The sequence below is a fragment of the Engystomops pustulosus genome, chromosome 1 (assembly GCF_040894005.1).
Source record: "Engystomops pustulosus chromosome 1, aEngPut4.maternal, whole genome shotgun sequence".
Classification (NCBI taxonomy): domain Eukaryota; kingdom Metazoa; phylum Chordata; class Amphibia; order Anura; family Leptodactylidae; genus Engystomops; species Engystomops pustulosus.
The window spans coordinates 293,945,106-293,961,482 of record NC_092411.1 but is presented as its reverse complement, the minus strand read 5'-3'; the positions used below and the strand labels follow the sequence as shown (position 1 = coordinate 293,961,482).

The 16,377-nt window shown below is 44.9% G+C and overlaps 1 protein-coding gene across 1 annotated transcript in view; it reads left to right on the top strand.

Moving 5' to 3' along the window:
- The window catches only part of LOC140130377 (vomeronasal type-2 receptor 26-like), a 31,800-nt gene extending 16,116 nt beyond the window's left edge, over positions 1-15,684 (top strand). Inside the window, exons 6-8 of the mRNA XM_072150811.1 lie at positions 4,323-4,428; positions 5,254-5,340; positions 14,777-15,684. Coding sequence (XP_072006912.1) covers positions 4,323-4,428; positions 5,254-5,340; positions 14,777-15,684 — 1,101 coding nt within the window. The remainder of the gene's footprint in view (positions 1-4,322; positions 4,429-5,253; positions 5,341-14,776) is intronic.
- Positions 15,685-16,377: the final 693 nt, after the last annotated feature.

Genomic DNA, 16,377 nt, shown 5'->3' with positions numbered 1-16,377 from the left:
CACCTCGTTTGTTGAGGTCTCACTTGCATACGAAAAAACTCTCGACAGTCCAGCCAAATTCCAAGAAAAACTTCAAGACTTTATTTGGTCAGAATTCAAACATCCACAGCATTGTTTTTCAATGTTCCCTTTCTCAATCCAACGCGTTTCGAACGGGTTAACCGTTCTTAATCATGGTGTATCTGAAGAGGACCTGCCTGCCAGTGGAGTGGGCCACCATAAATCCTTTGTGCCCACACTTGTGCATTACCTATATCCTGCACCAGGCATAGAACTGCCCAATAACACTCTAGCTGCCACAGAAAAGAGGCGGTCCAAGATTCCACACAGATCTGGAGGCGGGGCAAACATTTAGATTCCCCCCCATAGTTATTAACCCACTAAGTGCAGACTTTCCAAAAACTAATAGTGAAAAATAGAAGTATCCAGGCTATCTGCATCTTTAAGATTTATACCGAGAGTCACGCAATAGAGAAAGTTGTGCTCACTCTGTAAAATCGGTGGTTTGATAATGTCACCCGCATTTTGTCACAGAAGCAAGAACATTAGAGTTTGGCAGATATAATTTAGTGTTATTTTCTGGGGTGGTACACAATTGTGATGAGTTGCCTGTTTAGTCTCAAATCTGGGACTTTTTGTGTTGTGCGGCTTTTAAGTTCCAAATAGTAGTTTACCAAAAGTAAGTCTGGGTCTAGCATGCTCTGTTTTAGGACTTATTAGGTGCAATAATGGGATAATTCTAAGCCCAAATCTCGCACAAGTTAAACAAACATCTGGGATAAAAAGATAAATAAAACGCATTGCACTAAATCTTTGAGGCAGCAAACTTTGGAAGGCTGCTTGATTTTGCATCTAAAAAGTGAAAAACTGTGAAAAGTCTCACAAAAAGTTGCACAGAAAAAAAGAAAAAGAAAGCAATAGGAGTGATACATGTCCCCCATAGGCTGCTATAGTGCAGGACCACTGTTCGCCAATTTGTCTTTCCATCATCATACAGCAATATCTTAATGAATAAGTTTTTACTGTTAGCAGTTCCAGCAGCATACAGTGATATATTAATGGAGCAGTTTAAGTGTTATTTGCAATTGCAGCAAGTTTACAAAATGCATGGTTAATGTGATGTTAACACATGCGTGAATGTGAGTTTATATTGCGTTTTGTAAGCGCATAAGTTAACAGTAATGTAATTACATTAATGTGTTTAAAAACGCAATTAAACTGCAATTAAAACGCAAGAGGTGACCTCACCCTTAGAAGTAAACAATACATTTGAAAAAAAAATTCAGAATTTGCAAAAAGGAGGTTACTTTGCAAAATTTTAAACATTTAAAGCATGTTAAATAATTCCTATTTACATGTTAAAATAGGGTCCATAAAAAAATCCTGCCTTTGCACCTGTCCTGGACCAGGTGCAAATTTGTGTCTAAAACATCGCAAAAACAGGAAAAACAGTGATACATAAGTGAAAAGTCACACGGAACATCTGGAAAACAAAGATACATAAGGCACAAGGTTCAGACCAAGGCGTACTGGAAAAACCACAGCAAAAGTTGCAGAGAGAAGTGAGATTTTATCCTCTACTTCTCTAACAGATCCAACAAAGTATTTAGCAGATTCCACCATACATACAGTTGCTCTCTTATCAAAAAGAAAATGTGGACATGGTCTGGGTGTGATGCATCAAAGTACGTAGGAGTCTATGAAGGACACACACACAAACAAAACTTCGGGCACATTTTTTCTTCCGATATATACCCACAACAACATAGGATGAGTATCCTCTTCCTGATATATGGGGACGTATTGTAGCAGTGTACTGGTCCTGTACACTGCACCATAATAGACTCACTGGGGGAGATTCATTACCAGAAAACTTAATATCCCCGTCCCCTTGTCGGAGCAAAACCAGGCAGTGACTGGGGTGAGAGGAGGTTGAGCCGGACATCCAAAACTGTCTCAATTAATCCCCATTAACTATATATATATATATATATATATATATATATATATATATATACACTCACCGGCCACTTTATTAGGTACACCTGTCCAACTGCTCGTTAACACTTAATTTCTAATCAGCCAATCACATGGCGGAAACTCAGTGCATTTAGGCATGTAGACATGGTCAAGACAATCTCCTGCAGTTCTCCCGAGCCTCAGTATGGGGAAGAAAGGTGATTTGAGTGCCTTTGAACGTGGCATGGTTGTTGGTGCCAGAAGGGCTGGTCTGAGTATTTCAGAAACTGCTGATCTACTGGGATTTTCACGCACAACCATCTCTAGGGTTTACAGAGAATGATCCGAAAAATAAAAAACATCCAGTGAGCGGCAGTTCTGTGAGCGGAAATGCCTTGCTGATGCCAGAGGTCAGAGGAGAATGGGCAGACTGGTTCGAGCTGATAGAAAGGCAACAGTGACTCAAATCGCCACCCGTTACAACCAAGGTAGGCAGAAGAGCATCTCTGAACGCACAGTATGTCCAACTTTGAGGCAGATGGGCTACAGCAGCAGAAGACCACACCGAATGCCACTCCTTTCAGCTAAGAACAGGAAACTGAGGCTACAATTTGCACAAGCTCATCAAAATTGGACAGTAGAAGATTGGAAAAACGTTGCCTGGTCTGATGAGTCTCGATGTTGCTCATCTTCTGCTGCGACATTCGGATGGTAGGGTCAGAATTTGGCATCAACAACATGAAAGCATGGATCCATCCTGCCTTGTATCAACGGTTCAGGCTGGTGGTGGTGGTGTCATGGTGTGGGGAATATTTTCTTGGCACTCTTTGGGCCCCTTGGTACCAATTTAGCATCGTTGCAATGCCACAGCCTACCTGAGTATTGTTGCTGACCATGTCCATCCCTTTATGACCACAATGTACCCAACATCTGATGGCTACTTTCAGCAGGATAATGCGCCATGTCATAAAGCTGGAATCATCTCAGACTGGTTTCTTGAACATGACAATGAGGTCACTGGACTCAAATGGCCTCCACAGTCACCAGATCTCAATCCAATAGAGCATCTTTGGGATGTGGTGGATCGGGAGATTCGCATCATGGATGTGCAGCCGACAAATCTGCGGCAACTGTGTGATGCCATCATGTCAATATGGACCAAAATCTCTGAGGAGCTTCCAGCACCTTGTTGAATCTATGCCACGAAGAATTGAGGCAGTTCTGAAGGCAAAAGGGGGTCCAACTCGTTACTAGCATGGTGTACCTAATAAAGTGGCCGGTGAGTGTATATATATATTGCAAAATAGGCAGCACTCCAAAGTAAGTGTGAAAAAACAGGTACTTGTTTATTCCAACATGTGCCAAACAGCTACGTTTCGGCTCCTGTGGCCTGGAGCCTTTCTCAAGCAGGAGCCGAAAAGTAGCTGCTTGGCACATGTTGGAATAAACATTTACATGTTTTTTCACACTTGATTTGGAGTGCTGCCTTTTTTGCATTGTATATTGTGGAAGGATTGAATGGTCCAAATCCTGGGACGTGCACCCGAATACCATTTTTCTCCATACAAAGCCGTAAGAGTGCTGCTACTGCTATATATATATATATATATATATATATATATATATATATATATATATACATATATATATATATATATATATATATATATATATATATATATATATATATTTATATACAGTATATAGTGGTATTCATTCTCCATTCTTTGGTATGTCAGGTTTGGTGCTAGGGCCCCCTGACACTGAAGGCCCCATAGAAGTTGCTATGACTGCTACTGCTCTGCTGTAGTTTCACCCCTGCCTCCTGCAATCTGCTCTGTTCAGCAACAGTTAATGTTTTGATTGAAAGACATCAGCTCCAACTGCCTACAGCAGTCTCCTGTACGTGTTTGGATTATATTCGGTCCAGTGCTGATTTTAGTTTTGCTTGACCCAGTTATGTTCTGTTAAATTACTCTATTTCCTGATAATTCTATACATTTGATATTTTAGTTTTTTGAATCTTGACTTTCGTACTTTTGACTATCCCTTTTGTGCCTTATACTGTATGCCATTTCTGCTGTAACCTGCACCTCTGACCAGTTATTATTGTGTTTTCTGTTTTTAGGTTTTGTTTTCTGTCCGCACAGTGACCTAGGAAGGGAACAGCTTCTAGTTGTTCCATATGAACTTAGGACTCTAAGCGGCAAGCAGGAAGGTTTCTGTTTTTCAGGGCTCAGTTTAGGGTTCGCTATCCTGTCTGTCCTTCACATCCAGAGCCCACATAACAAGAGTTTATACATTTTTATCAGATTACAGACAGTCCTTAGATTACGTGTAACATAACATATTTTATAATGTAGCAAACAAACAAAGAAGGTGCCAGCTCACCGTTCAAGGCTCCCGCAGCAATCCTCCAGGTGCACGGACAAAAGTGTAAGCCATACACAGACAAACTCGAGTTTCAAGGTAGAGGATTCCAGCACAGTCACGGAGGATGCAGGTAGGTTTCAAGTAATCTTTATTCCAGCATTAAAAGCTTGGTCACACAATACATGCAGCAAACGGACAGTCTGCCTACCTCTGTCCGTTTGCTGCATGTATTGTGTGACCAAGCTTTTAATGCTGGAATAAAGATTACTTGAAACCTACCTGCATCCTCCGTGACTGTGCTGGAATCCTCTACCTTGAAACTCGAGATATTTTAAAATGTAGATCCAGACAAAAATGTTTTTGGGCCCAGTGACAATTTTTTGCTGTAATGGGACCATGGATTATCAAAAAAGCTTCATTACAGCTGATCATTGCAGTCTGGGACTATAGGAAAGCATCCAGAGAGCTTCACCAGAGGTCACAGTGGGCAGAGGGCTCCGTCTTTAACTAGGGGTTGTCTGTAAGTCAGGTGTCCTTAAGTAGGGAACCGCCTGTAATCTGTTTGAAAACAGAAATATTTGTTTTGCATAGAAAAAATAAAACAAAAGACTTTCTCCTAAGAGTCCAAACTGTGTGTGTTTCTAGAAGCTAATAAAAATAAGCCCCCAGCCATTGTTTCTTTTGTGACTTTTAGCCTTTCAAGGATTGTGCTGCTATTTTGTTCTTCTTTTGTTCTTCACCAAAAAAGAGTAAATGCTTTTATATGTTTATAAAGAAATTCTTTACATTTGGCAACCTGATATCTTATGCACAACATTTCTTATAATGTGAGTTTCTGATTATATAAATGATATTTATGGTTTCTGATTCCCTTCACATACAAGAAGCCACAGTCTCGCTGTAATGCTCCATGTTCTCCAGGATCCAGGAAGGCTCCTAATGGAGGACATCATGTCTGCTGCTATAACTGTGTCCCATGTTCCAAAGATGAAGTGTCCAACACAACAGGTGAGGCTGTGTACTCAGATTCAAAGTTTGATACAAAATATACATCAGATTTTATTTAACTCTGTCGCCAGTGCTGATTACTTTAACCCTGCTCCCACGCTAAAATGGTCAAAGGTGACAGGAAATGTTTCAAAATGTAAAATTTTTCTTTTACATTTTTAAAGCATAATAAATAGAGATGAGCGAACATGCTCGTCCGAGCTTGATGCTCGGTCGAGCATTAGGGTACTCGAAACTGCTCGTTGCTCGGACGAATACTTCGCCCGCTCGAGAAAATGGCAGCTCCCGCCGTTTTGCTTTTTGGCGGCCAGAAACAGAGCCAATCACAAGCCAGGAGACTCTGCACTCCACCCAGCATGACGTGGTACCCTTACACGTCGATAGCAGTGGTTGGCTGGCCAGATCAGGTGACCCTGGGATAGACTAGCCGCTGCCCGCGCTGCTCGGATCATTCTGTGTCTGGATGCCGCTAGGGAGAGAGCTGCTGCTGGTCAGGGAAAGCGTTAGGGTGTTCTATTAGCTTACTGTTAGGCAGGAGTGATTCTCAAAGAACCCAACAGCCCTTCTTAGGGCTACAATAACGTTCTACTTTTTTTATTTTAATTTGCATCTAGTACCATTTTGTGAGGAATTAGCAGGGGGACTTGCTACCGTTGTGTTTAGCTCTTAGTGGCACACATATCCATAGCAAAGGCTGAAGTGGCAAAATTCAGTAGGGGTTGGATTTCAATTAGGCACTAACTCAGTGTCATCTCATCTGGCATAGTAGTGTGCTTTGATACTTGGCTAGAAAATAGCCATAGGAGAATACAAAGAGCTTACTTACGCCTACAGTAGCGTTCTATATATTTGATTTCTGGTTGATCTGCTGGTGGCTGTACTTTCTGCAGTGCATGTACTAGCCAATTCTGAGCAATTTGTAGTGAGACTTGCGACCGCTGTGTTCTGCGCTTAGTGACGCACATATCCATAGCAAAGACCGAAGTGGGAAAATTTAGTAGGGGTTGGATTTCAATTAGGCACTAACTCAGTGTCATCTCATCTGGCATAGTAGTGTGCTTTGATACTTGGCTAGAAAATAGCCATAGGAGAATACAAAGAGCTTACTTACGCCTACAGTAGCGTTCTATATATTTGATTTCTGGTTGATCTGCTGGTGGCTGTACTTTCTGCAGTGCATGTACTAGCCAATTCTGAGCAATTTGTAGTGAGACTTGCGACCGCTGTGTTCTGCGCTTAGTGACGCACATATCCATAGCAAAGACCGAAGTGGGAAAATTTAGTAGGGGTTGGATTTCAATTAGGCACTAACTCAGTGTCATCTCATCTGGCATAGTAGTGTGCTTTGATACTTGGCTAGAAAATAGCCATAGGAGAATACAAAGAGCTTACTTACGCCTACAGTAGCGTTCTATATATTTGATTTCTGGTTGATCTGCTGGTGGCTGTACTTTCTGCAGTGCATGTACTAGCCAATTCTGAGCAATTTGTAGTGAGACTTGCGACCGCTGTGTTCTGCGCTTAGTGACGCACATATCCATAGCAAAGACCGAAGTGGGAAAATTTAGTAGGGGTTGGATTTCAATTAGGCACTAACTCAGTGTCATCTCATCTGGCATAGTAGTGTGCTTTGATACTTGGCTAGAAAATAGCCATAGGAGAATACAAAGAGCTTACTTACGCCTACAGTAGCGTTCTATATATTTGATTTCTGGTTGATCTGCTGGTGGCTGTACTTTCTGCAGTGCATGTACTAGCCAATTCTGAGCAATTTGTAGTGAGACTTGCGACTGCTGTGTTCTGCGCTTAGTGACGCACATATCCATAGCAAAGACCGAAGTGGGAAAATTTAGTAGGGGTTGGATTTCAATTAGGCACTAACTCAGTGTCATCTCATCTGGCATAGTAGTGTGCTTTGATACTTGGCTAGAAAATAGCCATAGCAATAGGATAGCATTGTTTGGTTTTAAAAACTCAAAAAAAAACAAAAAACACAAAAAAAACAAAAAACACAAAAAAACCCCAAAAAAGTTAAAAAAAAAAAAAAGTTATAACTCTCATTTTAAAAATGTTTAACCCGAGGGCTAGGGGTAGAGGACGAGGGCGGGGACGTGGGCGTCCAACTACTGCAGGGGTCAGAGGCCGTGGTCCTGGGCGGGGTGAGACACCACCTGCTGATGAGGGAGCAGGGGAACGCCGCAGAGCTACACTCCCTAGGTTCATGTCTGAAGTTACTGGGACTCGTGGTAGAGCACTGTTGAGGCCAGAACAGTGCGAACAGGTGATGTCGTGGATTGCTGACAATGCTTCGAGCAATTTGTCCACCACCAGTCAGTCTTCCACGCAGTCCACCCATGTCACCGAAATCGCCACTCCTCCAGCTCCTGCACCTCAGCCTCCTCCCCCCCAGTCTGCCCCCTCCCAGGAAAATTTGGCATTTGAACCGGCATACTCTGAGGAACTGTTTTCTGGACCCTTCCCACAGTCACAAACCACTTGTCCGGTTGCTGCTGAGCAATTTTCCGATGCCCAGGTTTTCCACCAGTCACAGTCTGTGGGTGATGATGACCTTCTTGACGTAGTGGAAGTGTGTAAAGAGGTGTCCGACGATGAGGAGACACGGTTGTCAGACAGTGGGGAAGTTGTTGTCAGGGCAGGAAGTCCGAGGGGGGAGCAGACTGAGGGCTCGGAGGATGATGAGGTGACAGACCCAAGCTGGGTTGAGAGGCCGGGTGAACACAGTGCTTCTGAGACGGAGGAGAGTCCTCGACCAGAACAGGTTGGAAGAGGCAGTGGTGGGGCCAGACGGAGAGGCAGGGCCAGAGCTGGTGCATCAGCGCCAAATGTGTCAACTAGTGAAGCTCCCGTGGCGAGGGCTCTTGCGGCGAGGGCTAGATCTTCAGAAGTCTGGAGGTTCTTTAAGGAAACACCGGATGACCGACGGACTGTGGTGTGCAACATTTGCCAAACCAGACTCAGCAGGGGTTCCACCACTACTAGCTTAACTACCACCAGTATGCGCAGGCATATGAATGCTAAACACCCCACTCAGTGGCAACAAGCCCGTTCACCTCCGGCCGTGCACACCACTGCTCCTTCCCCTGTGTCAGCTGCTAGTCAGCCCCCTGCCCAGGACCCTGCCACAAAAACCCCATCGTCGCCTCCACGATCCTCCACAGCATCCACCAGCGTTCAGCTCTCCATACCCCAGACGCTGGAGCGGAAACGCAAATATAGTGCAACCCACCCGCACGCCCAAGCCCTTAATGTGCACATCTCCAGATTGCTTAGCCTGGAGATGCTGCCCTATAGGCTAGTAGAGACCGAGGCCTTTCGCAACCTCATGGCGGCGGCCGCCCCTCGGTATTCGGTCCCCAGCCGCCACTACTTTTCCCGATGTGCCGTCCCAGCCCTGCACCAGCACGTGTCAGACAACATCATCCGTGCCCTGACCAACGCCGTTTCTGACAAGGTCCACCTGACCACGGACACGTGGACGAGTGCTGCCGGGCAGGGCCACTATATATCGCTGATGGCACATTGGGTTAACTTGGTGGAGGCTGGGACCGAGTCTGACCCTGGGGCTGCTCATATACTGCCGACGCCGAGGATTGCGGGGCCTACCTCGGTCCAGGTGTTTCAGGCCTACTATGCCTCCTCCTCCTCCCACCCCTCCTCCACCTCCTCCTCCGAACTACCATCCGTGGGCACGGCGCCATCAGTCGGTAGCTCTAGGCACAGCAGCAGTGCCGTCGCTAAGCGACAGCAGGCGGTGCTCAAACTGCTGAGCCTAGGCGACAAAAGGCACACCGCCCAAGAGCTATTACAGGGCATCACGGCGCAGACTGATCTGTGGCTGGCACCGCTGAACCTCAAGCCGGGAATGGTTGTGTGTGACAACGGCCGTAACCTGGTGGCGGCTCTGCAACTCGGCAGACTGACACATGTGCCATGCCTGGCCCATGTGTTAAATCTGATAGTTCAGCGTTTCCTCAAGACATACCCCAATCTGTCTGATTTGCTCACGAAGGTGCGCCGCATCTGTGCGCATTTCAGGAAGTCCAGCCCAGATGCTGCCACTCTCAGGGCAGCGCAGCGCCGCCTCCAACTGCCCGCTCACCGACTGTTGTGCGACGTGCCCACGAGGTGGAATTCAACACTGACCATGTTATCCAGAGTTTACCAGCAGCGCAGAGCGATTGTAGACTGCCAGATGTCAACTTCCACCAGAACTGGTAGTCAGGTCAGTCAGCTTCCTCAAGTCTACAATGAGGAGTGGACGTGGATGTCTGATATCTGTCAGGTGCTGAGTAACTTTGAGGAGTCAACACAGATGGTCAGTGGCGATGCCGCCATCATCAGCCTCACCATCCCGCTGCTTGGCCTGTTGAAAAACTCTCTGGTCAGCATGAAGTCGGAAGCTTTGCGCTCGTCACAAGAGACAGGGGAAGAATATTCCCTTGTTGATAGCCAAAGCACCCTGAGGTCTGTTTCTCAGCGCATATCGGAGGAGGTGGAGGTGGAGGAGGATGAGGAGGAAGAGGAGGAGAATGTTGGAGACACAAGAGGGGACCATTGTTGAGTCCTTCACTGTTCAGCGTGTATGGGCAGAAGAAGAGGAGTTGGAGGAGTTGGAGGAGGAGGAAATGGACAGTCAGGCCAGTGAGGGGAGTGAATTCTTACGCGTTGGTACTCTGGCGCATATGGCAGATTTCATGCTAGGCTGCCTATCCCGTGACCCTCGCGTTCAAAGAATTTATTCCAGCACCGATTACTGGGTGTTCACTCTCCTGGACCCACGGTACAAGCAAAATCTTCCCACTCTCATCCCTGCAGAGGAAAGGAGTGTGAGAATGCATGAATACCAGCAGGCCCTGGTGCACAAGCTGAAACAGTATTTCCCTTCTGACAGCGCTAGCGGCAGAGTGCGTAGTTCTGCGGGACAAGTAGCGAGGGAGAGTAGGCGAGCAGGCAGCTTGTCCAGCACTGGCAAGGGTACGCTTTACAAGGCTTTTGCCAGCTTTATGTCACCCCAGCAAGACACTGTCACCTGTCCCCAGTCTCGGCAGAGTAGGGCTGATCTTTACAGAAAGATGGTGAGGGAGTACGTAGCTGACCATACCATCGTCCTAAATGATCACACAGCTCCCTACAACTACTGGGTTTCAAAGCTGGACATGTGGCACGAACTGGCGCTGTACGCCTTGGAGGTTCTTGCCTGCCCTGCCGCTAGCGTCTTGTCCGAGCGGGTTTTCAGTGCAGCTGGTGGCATCATCACCGATAAGCGTACACGCCTGTCGACTGACAGCGCTGACAGGCTGACGCTTATTAAAATGAATAAAGGCTGGATTTCTCAGAATTTCCAATCTCCACCAGGTGAAGGAAGCTCAACCTGAATAATTGATCCACTCCTCCTCCTCCTCATTTTCCTCCTTCTCCTCCTCTTTGTACAGTAAAGCAGAGGAAAATGGCTATTTTTTGACAGGGCCCACTGGCTCTTGCTATAGTACTTCATGCATTTAATTTTTCTGGAGGGCCACCTACCCGGTCCTCTGTTTGAAACAATTTTTGTGAGTGCCACATACAGGCACTCAATCTATTCCATTTTTCTGGAGGGCCACCTACCCGGTCCTCTGTTTTAAAAAATTTTTGGGACTGCCACATACAGGCACTCAATCTATTCCATTTTACTGGAGGGCCACCTACCTGCTCCTCTGGTTTGAAAAATGTTTGGGACTGCCACATACAGGCACTCAATCTATTCCATTTTACTGGAGGGCCACCTACCTGCTCCTCTGGTTTGAAAAATGTTTGGGACTGCCACATACAGGCACTCAATCTATTCCATTTTACTGCAGGGCCACCTACCTGCTCCTCTGGTTTGAAACATTTTTGGGACTGCCACATACAGGCACTCAATCTATTCCATTTTACTGGAGGGCCACCTACCTGCTCCTCTGGTTTGAAAAATGTTTGGGACTGCCACATACAGGCACTCAATCTATTCCATTTTACTGCAGGGCCACCTACCTGCTCCTCTGGTTTGAAACATTTTTGGGACTGCCACATACAGGCACTCAATCTATTCCATTTTACTGGAGGGCCACCTACCTTCTCCTCTGGTTTGAAAAATGTTTGGGACTGCCACATACAGGCACTCAATCTATTCCATTTTACTGGAGGGCCACCTACCTGCTCCTCTGGTTTGAAAAATTTTTGGGACTGCCACATACAGGCACTCAATCTATTCCATTTTACTGCAGGGCCACCTACCTGCTCCTCTGGTTTGAAACATTTTTGGGACTGCCACATACAGGCACTCAATCTATTCCATTTTACTGGAGGGCCACCTACCTGCTCCTCTGGTTTGAAAAATGTTTGGGACTGCCACATACAGGCACTATCCAAATTAAATTGTCTCCATAGCAGCCTCCACACGTTGTCTCCATTGCTACCTCCAAAAGTCGTCCATATAGCTGCCTCCATACATCGTCCCTTTATCAAACGAGGTGTGTCAGGCAGAAATTTGGGTTGTTTTCATGGATTCCACATCAAAGTTGTTAACTTTGTCGCCACCCTGCTGTGTTATCCACAAAATATACTGGCAAACTTTTACCATTTAGGGATATTATTTCAGCGCTTCTTGCGCATCTGTTTACATTCCCCTCATCCGGCATATCCTAAACTTATAAGAACGCTACTACACTTGATCTTATACAAAAGGTTCTTAGAAGTGCTGTTTGGGGAGTAGCCTAGAGACAGGGGCTTGGATTGGCGAAAGCTCGCCTGGCAGCGGAGCGCCAGCTCCATGCGCATCATGCGCTTCTTGCGCATCTGTTTACATTCCCCTCACCCGCCATATCCCAAACTTATAAGAACGCTACTACACTTAACTTGGTGCAGGCTGGGACCGAGTCTGACCCTGGGGCTGGTCATATACTGCCGACGCAGAGAATTGCGGGGCCTACCTCGGTCCAGGTCTCAAAGGCCTACTATACCTCCTCCCACCCCTCCTCCACCTCCTCCTCCTCCGAATTACCATCCGTGGGCATGGCGCCATCAGTCGGTAGCTCTAGGCACAGCAGCAGTGCCGTCGCTAAGCGACAGCAGGCGGTGCTGAAACTGCTGAGCCTAGGCGATAAAAGGCACACCGCCCAAGAGCTATTACAGGGCATTCCACATCAAAGTTGTTAACTTTGTCGCCACCCTGCTGTGTAATCCACAAAATATACTTGCAAACTTTTACCATTTAGGGATATTATTTCAGCGCTTCTTGCGCATCTGTTTACATTCCCCTCACCCGCCATATCCTAAACTTATAAGAACGCTACTACACTTGATCTTATACAAAAGGTTCTTAGAAGTGCTGTTTGGGGAGTAGCCTAGAGACAGGGGCTTGGATTGGCGAAAGCTCGCCTGGCTGCAGAGCGCCAGCTCCATGCCAAGATCCAACTAACATAGTTGCAGCACCTTTAATCTACTACTAGTTCACTGCCTCCATAATAATAATAATAATAATCTTTATTTATATAGCGTCATCATATTCTGTAGCGCTTTACAAATCATAGGAAACAAATACAAATGTAATGTAACAGAGCACAACATTTGTATGGAACAACAGGAGTGAGGTCCCTGCTCGCCAGAGCTTACGGTTTATGAAGATGATGGGGTAACACGAGGTAAAAGAATATTTAATGGTCAAGCCATTCTTCTTAGGGAATAGAAAAAAATATAATAAATGGAATTGCTGTCGCTTTAACCACTCAGCCGTCATCTTATATACCAGGTCCAGGGTGAATGGGACTGCAGAGAAGTCTGGTGCCTGTTGGTTGCTGGATAACAGATGGGAGGACGACACAGGACGGGTTAGTAGAAGAGTTAAAACTTCATGCAGTTAATGAGTGTTATAGGCTTGCCTAAAGAAATGGGTTTTAAGAGCACGTTTGAAACTTTGGAGGTTAGGTATTAGTCTGATAGTCCGGGGCAGAGCATTCCATAGAATTGGTGCAGCTCTAGAGAAGTCTTGGAGACGCGAGTGGGAGGTCCGCACTAGGGTAGAGGTTAATCTAAGATCACTGGCGGATCTAAGAGCACGGGTTGGGCGATAGACTGAGATAAGAGAGGAGAGGTAGGGGGGTGCAGCATTATACAGAGCTTTATGGATGAGGGTTATTATTATTTTAAACTGTATTCGAAAGGAGACTGGCAGCCAGTGCAGCGACTGGCATGAACTGTAAGCATACATGGTCCCCTTATCAAACGAGCTGTGTCAGGCAGAATTTTGGGTTGTTTTCATGGCTTCCATGTTAACTTTGTCGCCACCCTGCTGTGTAATCCACAAAATATACTGGCAAACTTTTATCATGTACCGATATTATTTGAGCGCTTCTTGCTCACCTCCTTTGGTTCCTTTCTGACACCCATTGGTTTGAAGCCTGAGTCCATTTAGGGTATGTCGCCATGCCACTCTCTAGCCTGCTGCCGCTGCCTCTGCATGCCGTCCCCTATAGTGTCAGGGTCAATTATTGGATGTTTTAGATGCTATCTAGCTTCATTCTGTCACTCTGTCATGGCCATGCTGTTGCCCATAATTTTGGCATAATGGTGCGATTAGGCAGCCTCAGAGGCATCCATGCATGCTGCCCCTGCTGTTTCCTGTCCATTTCCGTGGTGTTTCCATCCTTTTCTGAGGTTCCCAGGTGTTTGGCCAAGCTTCCCTGTGCAGAGCCTTGGTCCCCTTGAAAAATGCTCGAGTCTCCCATTGACTTCAATGGGGTTCGTTATTCGAGACGAGCACTCGAGCATCGGGAAAAGTTCGTCTCGAATAACGAGTACCCGAGCATTTTAGTGTTCGCTCATCTCTAATAATAAAACTTCATAACTAAGTCAACATCTGCAAAGAGTTTATATGTTCTCTCCGTGTTTGTGTGGGTTTCCTCCGGGTCCTCAGCAGCGCTGAGTAATCTGTAGGTGCTTTATATATATAGAATTACTATTTTTATTATTATTATTATTATTATTATTATCTACAAGATTGAACTGACCCAAAGAATGAAAGAGACACATTCAGTAAGTGTCACTGTTTTCAAAACTCCAATAGAGATAAGAAATACGTTTAAAAAAAGTCCTATTTACCACAACATCTCATGTTGACTGGCCTATGGGTGGGTAGAAAAGTCGTCGCAAAAAAAAAAAAAATCCCACTTTGCTATTACAGAGGAAAATAAAGTTGGGAAGAGAAGAATGGCACTATTCTGCCTGCAGTCATATTTGAATCGCATGGCCCCCATAACCCCTACCCTGATCCAAACCTATAGAGCAGTGACCTTAGCAAGAGGTAATCCATTTTAACATAGCTTCCTGTGACCACTATAAGACTGGTGGTATAAAAATTTGTATATTGCAAATCTATCAGTATGACATTTTTTTATTTTAGACAGTGAAATCTGCCATAAATGTCCTGAAGATGAGTGGCCTGATGAGAAGAAAGTGAAATGTATCCCAAAAACCTACGAGTTCCTGTCTTATGAAAAGGATATTTTGGTTTCAGTTTTCATAATAATTTCTTTATTTCTCTGCATTATAACCTTATTTATATTGGCAATCTTCATCCATTACTGGGACACTCCAATTGTTAAAGCCAATAACCGGACTGTGAGCTTCATCCTCCTGGTCTCCATCTTGCTGAGCTTCCTCTGTGTCTTCTTCTTCCTTGGTCGTCCAGTGGACATCACCTGCTTACTGAGACAAGTATCATTTGGGATCTTCTTTACTCTAGGAGTTTCTTCTATTTTGGCCAAAACTATCACAGTCTGCATTGCCTTCAAAGCCACAAAACCTGGAAGTTCTTGGGTGAAGTGGCTTTCATTCAAAGTGTCCAATTATGTGGTGTTAGTTTGTTCTTCTGTACAAGTTCTTATTTGTGTTATTTGGCTGCTGGTCTCGCCTCCTTATGTAGAGTATAACCATCACACGTATCCTGGGAAGATCATCATTCAGTGTAATGAGGGGTCAGATATCTGCTTCTACTCCATGTTGGGTTATATGGGGCTCCTGGCAGCTGTGAGCTTTGTACTGGCTTTCATGGTGAGGACATTACCGGACAGTTTTAATGAGGCCAAGTACATCACCTTCAGCATGCTGCTGTTCTGCAGTGTCTGGATCGCCATGATCCCGGCTTATCTGAGCACCAGTGGGAAATACATGGTGGCAACTGAGCTATTTGCCATATTGTCCTCGTGTGCTGGAGTTGTTGGTTGTATATTTTGTCCTAAGTTGTATGTCCTGATTATAAAAACAGAACTGAACTCAAGAAACATTATTCTGGACAAAATCAGAAGATGAAATGTTTTCTAATTTTTAAGGAAAGGAATTAGCTGCTTATTGGAGATTAATGACATTTAGGTAGAATAAAACAACAGAATATTAAAAACCAAAAAAAACAAAAAAATGTTTAAAAAGAATTTCTATGCTAAATGGTCTCGTAATGCTGCATCATATTAACTTGATAAGTACATAGATTTTTTAAATAACCCAGTAAAGTAAAATAATATGAAAAAAAATCTAGATTTTGCTCCTGCTCAGATTTTGACAGAAATCATTGAGGGACATTTATCTTATTTTTTTTTTTCCTTTGGTATAATTGAGACTTTTGGAATGTCTTTTTGTGCCTTATGTATGATCAAGACTTTTTTCTTGTGATACATATTTACTTTTTTCTGTGGTGCTTCCTTTTACTTTTTGTTGGAGACTTTTTGTGGAAAATGTCTCAAATCCACACAAGCCATATGAGGGGTTATATACAGGAGAGGGTACAAGCCATGTGAGGGGTTATATACAGGAGAGGATACAAGCTATGTGAGGGGTTTTATACAGGAGAGGGTACAAGCCATGTGAGGGGTTATATACAGGAGAGGATACAAGCTATGTGAGGGGTTTTATACAGGAGAGGATACAAGCTATGTGAGGGGTTATATACAGGAGAGGGTACAAGCCATGTGAGGGGTTATATACAGGAGAGGATACAAGCTATGTGAG